Source organism: Lethenteron reissneri, chromosome 19 (genome assembly GCF_015708825.2).
Source record: "Lethenteron reissneri isolate LAM-NWPU_2019-01 chromosome 19, ASM1570882v1, whole genome shotgun sequence".
NCBI classification, from domain to species: Eukaryota; Metazoa; Chordata; class Hyperoartia; order Petromyzontiformes; family Petromyzontidae; genus Lethenteron; species Lethenteron reissneri.
In genome coordinates, this window is record NC_083797.1 from 13,933,725 (window position 1) to 13,942,148 (window position 8,424).

Here is an 8,424-nt window from a genome sequence, read left to right on the forward strand (position 1 = left end):
GTCCACTCTACACAACCCCTTTGACACTGCCAAAATCCTAGAGCACGTAGGCTGTGCCTGCTATATTTGCGCAGTGCAACGTTGCGTTGTGACATCGTCATTACAGCCATGGGTGGTAAAGCTGATCGCAATGAATCTCTCACTCGGACGTCTTTACAACCGACTGTGGTGTTGCAGCGGTTTCGAATGTGAACAACTTAAAATGTTATCTTAAATAGGCAAGTCACGTTGAAAGAACCATTACCCCAACGCCCCCTAGTGGATGAGCTGCGCCTGGGCCAGAGCCCCACAAACGGCACTCCACACGCTCCAGTGACGTCACCATCCCTAACCCAGCGCATGTTAACGTGGCCCCTCACATCTAACAGCTACTATATATATACAGCTTTTTGGCGTCCTCTGGTCTAACACCGTTTGAGACGAGGCTAAAAAAAAACCTGTCTCTGGTGTGGACCCATCAGTTTTAAGGACAATGCATATATTATCAGAGTATGTTTTTTGTTTGCATTCTGACCACAAGCAAACAACACGGCATCATTCACGCTTCAAAAAATCTTGGCTGCATCGTTTTTTACCCTATTGTGGGCACCTTATATTACATTTATTACATGTCCCATGGCACAGAAGAATATTAACAGTTGCTGTAATGCCATTGATCCCCCTCCTTCTGAATACAGTGATTGAGCCACTCTACATTAACAAAATATAGCCGCAAGTGTCCTGGCAACGCTGGGTATTTCCTGTTAGAAAACATATAACGCTCTCATTGGTGACTGCAACAAGATTTCACTTCCACAACGCTTGCACCGCTGTGGCTCGGAGACGGGTTTGTTTCGACGCAAGACCTCAAGCGAGTGGATCTGCGATCTCGGTTGGAATGGACGGTAAAACCACCCCTCTATAAACCGTTAGTTAGCGTTTATTCACAATCTCGTTTTACATGCCACACGTGCCGATTAGTGGGCGCTAAACAGCAATGAAAATACTGCACCGTGCGCCAAAGACGTCGCTACGTATTGCAGCAAAATAAAGTTTAAGCATTCGAGTAGCCGTTTTGTTAACGTTATCTGTTAGATTTTTATGAAACGCTGTAGCGTTTTCCCTGTTGGCTTTACAAGTGCCTAAAGTTTTAGAAACGTTACCTATTAACGGGCATGAAGTCGCACACATTAAGAACCGTTTCGCGCTGAGCACGAGCAAGGCATTGGACATTTTTTCTGAAAGTTACTCTATAGGGGTTCTAGGTAAAAAAAACGTACGTACTGAATAATAACAATGTATATTGAACTTCTTTCGCACCTTAAGTAGTTAACCGTCGAGTGATGTTATTTATATATCATAGTAAAGTGATTCACGTTATAACTTTGTTTGCACAGTGATGTTTAGATGCCTGACATTGGCCTTTGTATTCTGTGCAACTGCAAATCATGAATCTAATACTAAATTGAACACTGCAATTCTTTAAGACAGCGTATGCATAATTCATACCAAGTTGAAAAAGAAGGGAGTACATCTTTTTGGTCTGCAATCACTTGTAATGGTTATTTTTCATATAACCCTTATGAAGAAGTGAGATATCTCTTTGTTCTGGCGTTTCGATATGTACTACGTGGGAGGCATGCCGTACAGTGTAGATAATAATGCATGTTTAAAAAGTAGAACTGTTAAAACAAACATTTGAACATGTAATAACATCCAAAACCATCATTAGCGCAGTCGACAAACGTATAATTAATTCGATATTTCCATACTGTACTCAAAATGGCTCCGTATGCCACCAATCGTGATTATAAAAGGTGCATACGGTTGGAATGGCATAGAGAGACAGAGGAAAGAGGACCACGTTATTTCGGATGAATTATACCGCTCAAAGAGTTGGTTTTGATCATCAAGCAAAATGGGCTTGGGTAGGGCGCGCAGCGATCGTGGAGGGGACGGTGGCCGCTGGTTCAAAATAGCGGCGCAGCATTCGAGCATGTGCCGGACATGACGCGCGGCCTGAAGATCGAGTGGTAGACTCAGCTCGTGCGCAGGTGCGAGGTGGATTTATAAGAGGGTATAATAATTGAGTGGCTGCTGCTCACATTTATCACGAGGGCACGAACCAAACGCTTGAAAGGGAGGATGGAAGGCTAATGCGTGTTCTTTTTTGTAAAGTACATTGAACTCTGTGGGAGTGTTTCCTTAACAAAATAGGCCAGGTGTCACGCGTCTTTGGAAAAAAATGAGGACAGACCGGTTCCGATAACTGTCGCTCCATTTACGGAAGTAAAAAAAAGGCAGATTTATCTCAACCGTTTTAATGAAAATGTAAAACAATTTCAGCCTTTAAAAATTCCCGGAAAATTAAGCCACGTCACGGAGGTAGTTTTATATCCTGAAACAACACGACAGAATTACGTAACTCACAAACCGTGGCCTAGGTTGCATACTGATGAGTGGTGAGGTGAGAGAGATCAATTTCAATCGCTGGTCCGGATTGCACAATCCATTTATAAGAAGTATCCAACATAATTTATATGGTAAATGCTATAACACACAGGTGACCTCCAATAATCCGCGATCCAATGTCGCTAATCCTTGTAATTCGCGGCACACCACGGCAGATTGAAACCCTTCTACGGACCGTAAACCACGATCCATAGAACCAGGCTCACGCGAAGCTGCAAGAGCGGAGCTGTTGCATCAGCACAGATTAGCTGTGGTTATGTGATTTGTTTAGTTGACAAGAATTTAGTATTATTTACACTTGGATATCAAGTCCAAAAAAATCAACACAGGTATGATGATTTTTTGTTTATATTTTTGAGCCAACCAAAATCAGCAGGCGACATTACAACTTTTTTTCTTTTTAAACCTTGCCCTTTGGTCAAACGTATTGAAGGTTTTAAAGGATGCTGAATCTAACTATGAATTCACACTTTCATAGCTTTTTTATTTTATCAGTTTGACTGCAGGAAGAAATGTGGCATGAGGGAGGCGATATTTCGTCTAAGGCTGTTTTGTGAGAGAACGGTAAAAATGCAATAATATAAATATGCTTTGTAGATTCATATCATTCCATCTTGAGTTAATAAAAGCTTGTCAAGATGTAGAGTAGATAAGAATGACTTGAAGCTAAACTAAACAATTTTTTTCATTTTAAACAAAATTAATTTTTATTTTACCAGGTAAAGCCCAATGACCTTAATAGCTCGTTTTCAGAAGCGACCTGGCCATAAATGATAGTAAAACGAAGTGGCTTATCATGTGGAAATGTATAGCAGCCAAATACTCTAAAAGAAAGTTTCTAAATGTGGAGCGAACCGGGGGTCCCGTAGAAATATCAACGCAACCATGGGGAGAACGTGCAAACTCCAACTACACAGGCGTCGAACCCATAACCTGTATACTAGGCGAGGTAGTTAATATCTCACCACCGCGGCGCCCCAGCTAATCAGAGAGGTGGCCGACCAAATGAGGGAAGATTGAGTGAGGCGTGCTGTGAGGCTGTGTCCTGCACACGTGTCCGTTCAGAATTTACATGGTATGTCAACATCTACTCGGAGTTCATAATGAAAGAGGCTAACGTGGTGCTCCATAACGTTGACGCAAAACAAGTTCATTGAACAAGCAGGAAGTATGGGCTAACAACACAGAGAAGAATGGTCGTTGGTGATATTGGCAATGAAGGTGCCTATGAGGTCAGCATTAACGGAGATACCATCGAATAAGCAGCCCCTTTCCCATACCTAGGGGACTTTTTTTATGAAAAGGGGCTTTAGGAGGTTGAGTATGTCTTGGGGAAATCGTGATTAAAAGAGGGAGTTGAACCCAGATCTGTACTGGGAACATCACGAGAGCTTGTGCCGAGAACGGATGCTGGCTGACATTGACCATCAAACTCAAAATCCGGTGCTGACGCTTAAGTCTGAATAATTATTTTTAGGGTCATTATGTCAGATGTTTTGTTAAAAAAATTTTCCCGCTCACGACCAACACCAGTGACGATTATCTAAACCTGACCTGGGCCTCCCCTAGGTCGACTCAGCCTCGAATTAGTTCCTGGCGCGGTATGTAAACATCGCCACCTGGGAAACAAAGACAGCTCGGCGTGGTGCAAGCCACCCACCCCCTTGTTGGCTGTTCCGGCCTTCATAAGTGCTAACAACACTTGCCCCAACGGTCTGTTAAGAATATACGGGGGATCATCTTCTTGGTTCTTTCGGTAAAATCACGTAGAAGGGAAGTAATAAAATAATAAAAAATGAAACATAATAAAAGAATTCTCACGACGTTTCAGCCACAACGCAAGCAACCGTCCTCAGGTGAAAACCCAGGTCTGTCGAGACGACAGCGTCTGAATGAAACAGCACCATGCTTGGAGCATATATTTAAGCTGGGTTGGAAGGGGGGGAAAGGGCGCCTTGACAAAAGAATTTGCTTATTTATAAATATGCTAAATTCCTCTTGATATGCACATTTTTTTGTGAAGGCGCCCTTTCCCCCCCTTCCAACCCAGCTTAAATATACGCTCCAAGCATGGTGCTATATATGCTCCAAGCATGGTGCTGTTTCATTCAGACGCTGTCGCCTCGACAGACCTGTTTTTTCACCTGAGGACGGCTGCTTGCGTTGTGGCCGAAACGTCGTCAGAATTATTTTATTATGTTTTATTATTTATTATTTTATTACTTCCCTTCTACGTGACTTTACCGAAAGAACCAAGCAGATGAATCCCTGCAGTCAGGAATGCTTTAAATCGAAATACGGGGGATCGTTGTTTTTGATATGTATAAGTATAAATGAATGTGGGGGGGGGGGGGGGGGCATCCTTTGGTACGTGAATATGTGCTTATACATCTGCGTATGTTCATGCAGTTATAATACAAGAAGTATTTCATCAGGAAAGCCTCTGCTTTCAAAAAAACCTTTAATATATTTTCAGAAGTAATGTTTTTGCATGTGGAATTAAATTAGTTTTCAAAAATAAAATATGGATGTGATAGAATAACACTCAAAATATGGACAGGCCAATAATATACTTGATGTACTGAAATGTCCTAACCATGTTGCAGCCCATTGGGTTTGTAAATCACACGCAGATGATGCCAACCCTTGCCTCCAATGTGCTGGCACGTGCCTCCACGCCAGTCTTAATTGTGAAATTAACAGGACAAAGCTAACGTCTCGTGTTTCCATGTACACACTGTGCTTTCCAGTTATCGAAACCGAAGAGAAGCTACAAGCCCTATCCAACAATGCCAAGGTCACCTTTATAAATATATTGCGCATCTGGAAGGAGACCAGGGTGTTCAGCATCAAGGAGATGCGGAGGGTCGCCGATGCGCTGGACAAACTGGAGAAAGATGTCACCATCTCCCAGACAGCGGGCACGGCCACCAGCCTTGTTGGTGGCATCGTGGCTACCGCTGGGATCATCGCGGCCCCGTTCACGTTCGGTGCCTCTGCTCTAATAGCAGGTGTGGTGGGAGCTGGGATTGGCATAACGGGTGGTTTGGTGACAGCTGGGAGCAACCTTTCCAAGTTCTTAATAAAAAAATGCAAACTCAAGCCCACTGATGCAGCCATTAAATTGGACACAGAAAGGGCGGAAGAGGTCATGAATTCACTGATAAACATCAAGGAAGCATGCATCGAGCTTACTCATTTCGACAAGCAAGACTACAGGGCGTATTCTTTCAGGAAAGCTTACGGAAAGCTGTGCAGACATGTGGGTGTCCGGCCTGGCAGTGGTGATCAGTTCGCCGAGTCTGTGGTACGAGTGTTCATCAGTGTAGGCATTGTTCCAGTGAAGGCAGCTGATGCAGTTGAGATTGGAGTGAGTGCGATCAAAGCAGTAAGATTTGGGACAAAAGCAAGCTTGGTGGGAGTTGATTTGGCAAATAATGCCAGGATGGGAGCTTCTATGGTCAAAACTGCCAGTATGGCAGTGGGAAAGGCTGCATTTTCTGGCGTCTTTTCTTCCTTGGGGATCGTCTTAGACGTCGGATTCCTTGCCTACTTGGGAAGGAAGCTGCACAAAGGGAGCCCATCCCAGGTGGCGAAGGAGTTGCGGGAGAGGGCTGACATGTTTGAGCAGCAGCTGCCAAAGTTTGATGAATTTGCCAAGCGTTTTCCTGGGCCGCCGTCGTGTCTGGAGCGACTCTATCTCCAAGCACGTCGCAAGATCTCGAAAATGGATCTGTGCTCTATTGTTCTGTGCTTTGCTGCTCTGCTAGTTGGTATATGGGCCCTAATCGCGTGGCTTTGTAGTGGTCCCATGCCGATGACCGCGCTAGGTTTCCCTCGCCCTGCAGAGCGAGCGAGGGTTGTCGTGCAGGAGCAGAGCTCATTTTTCTGGCACATGGTTTATGTCACTCTGACCTTTGTGTTCATGCTTGGTACTGCGGCCGTCTTGCTCCTTTTCTAACAAACGTGCAATCACATCAGCGGCGGTACAACAGACATGCTTTCAGGTGCGGGAGCCTGTGTGCAATGTAAGATTGTAGGCTGAAAGAAGTGGGTTAGGAAGGTGTTGTTTTGCAGGTTGCCATTCCACAAGGCTCTTTGCCGTCTCTGACATTATTTCTTCTCTTTGTGACTTGCTATATCCTGCTCACATCATTCACTCTTTATAACAGCACTGGTAATTCATGATACTCATCAGTAGTATAGATTCCACTCTCAGCTGCCAAATGTGCCGAATCAAAAAAAGGAGGGGGTCTCGTTTACGAACCGTGAACCAATCCCTCGTTTTCCCATTTGCCTTTGAGTTTGTGGATCGCGGATTTGCCGCTTTCAGCTATTTTCAAGAACGTAACCCTTGCCGTAAGTAAGCGTTTGGTGTAGAAGTTCAGCCGGAGTTAGAATACTGTTGTCAAATCTGGGATTACCTCATTCCTACAGTTCTGACATTGGAAAGCACGAATAATCCCCATTTATGATGTTTTTTGACTTGTTTGCATAGTTTAGTGAATTGCCATGTATTTGTATGAATGCTTGCAAATCTTGTTGTAGTATCGTATAAACATAGTCATGTTTTTTTTTTTACGAATGGTGAAGGTTTATTTACCTGTGATTGACAAGGATATCGGTGACACGTAACAATAAGTGATTGAGAAGTAAAATCCTACTGTCGACATTGTCCATTCACCGCGCATATAGCATCAGCATTGATTCAGAGACGACCTTGAGGAATCCATTTATATTTTATTCAGCCTGGAGAGTTTATATACCATACATAACAGGTCCCTGCGGGGTGGGCTGGTAGGAACGAATAACCAAAGAATATAAACATAATGTATTATTACACTTGTTTAGCCAGGAAAGCCTCACTGAGTCAAAAGGTTTTTGTAGGGTCCTGCCAAGTGTTTGCAGTAGGGGGCGATGTTGCTACACCTAATCGGACGATACGAAGGGAGAGTTTGAGGCCTAGTTCTAGGCTTTAGGCCTAGCTGTAGGCTTTAGGCCGCTGTGAGTTAATTTTTTATTTAAATGTTTTAATTATTAATGTAAAAGCTTGAAATGTAAATGTTTCTATTTAAAAACATCAGGGAATGTAACATTGTTAAACATTAACTCCCTTTCACACACGCGGGGGTACGATACGAAGGGAGAGTTTGAGGCCTAGTTCTAGGCTTTAGGCCTAGCTGTAGGCTTTAGGCCGCTGTGAGTTAATTTTTAATTGAAATGTTTTAATTAAAAGCTATCTCAGGGAATTTATAAGGGAATGTGACACTTGTTTAGCCAGGAAAGCGTCACTCAGTCTAAAGGTTTTTGTAGGGTCCTGCCAAGTGTTTGCAGTAGGGCGCGATGTTACTACACCTAATCGGACATCGGACGGATGGACGGACGGACGGACGATATAATCTATTGTAGGCTGGTTCACTTCGTTCCTACCAGTATAAAGCACAAATATCCCTCGTTTACAAAAGGGATGCATTGTAAAAATAAAACATGCAAACTAAATTTTATAAATCGGAATGGTTTTTACCATATATTTAATACTAAATTAATACTAACCGTAAATATACACCTATACGTTTTACAATGCACTGAACAAAAATAATAACGAACATAAACATTAAACGATTGAATAATAATGATAAAACTAAAATTACTAACCTTTTCAGAGAACTCACCAAGAGACCTTCTGCATGTTGACTGAAAAAGTGACGTGGAGGCTTTACTTTTGCACTTTCAGGGATACATCGACACTGTTTCAGATGGATGCGACCTCCCGGGCGGTTCTTGTTTGATCTCATGGCGAATGTGGTGTGAAATTTTGTTTACGCGGATATTAAATTTCGTTAGTAGAAAAGTGTCCATAATTTTTCAATTGCATTAATGTGACATTTATTTAACCAAACCTTTTTTAAAACGAGGGACACTGTACCTGTACTGCATCACTGTCGTTTTATTGTAGACCCCGCTTAGTGCTCA

The 8,424-nt window shown here is 43.0% G+C and overlaps 1 protein-coding gene across 1 annotated transcript; it reads left to right on the forward strand.

The window, feature by feature from the left end:
* Positions 1-761: 761 nt before the first annotated feature.
* Positions 762-7,219, forward strand: LOC133344067 (uncharacterized). The gene is made up of 2 exons (XM_061554010.1): positions 762-884; positions 5,202-7,219. The coding sequence occupies exons 1-2, from the start codon at positions 878-880 to the stop codon at positions 6,410-6,412; spliced, it is 1,218 nt and encodes a 405-aa protein (XP_061409994.1). The 5' UTR covers positions 762-877; the 3' UTR covers positions 6,413-7,219.
* The last annotated feature ends 1,205 nt before the right edge of the window (positions 7,220-8,424 follow it).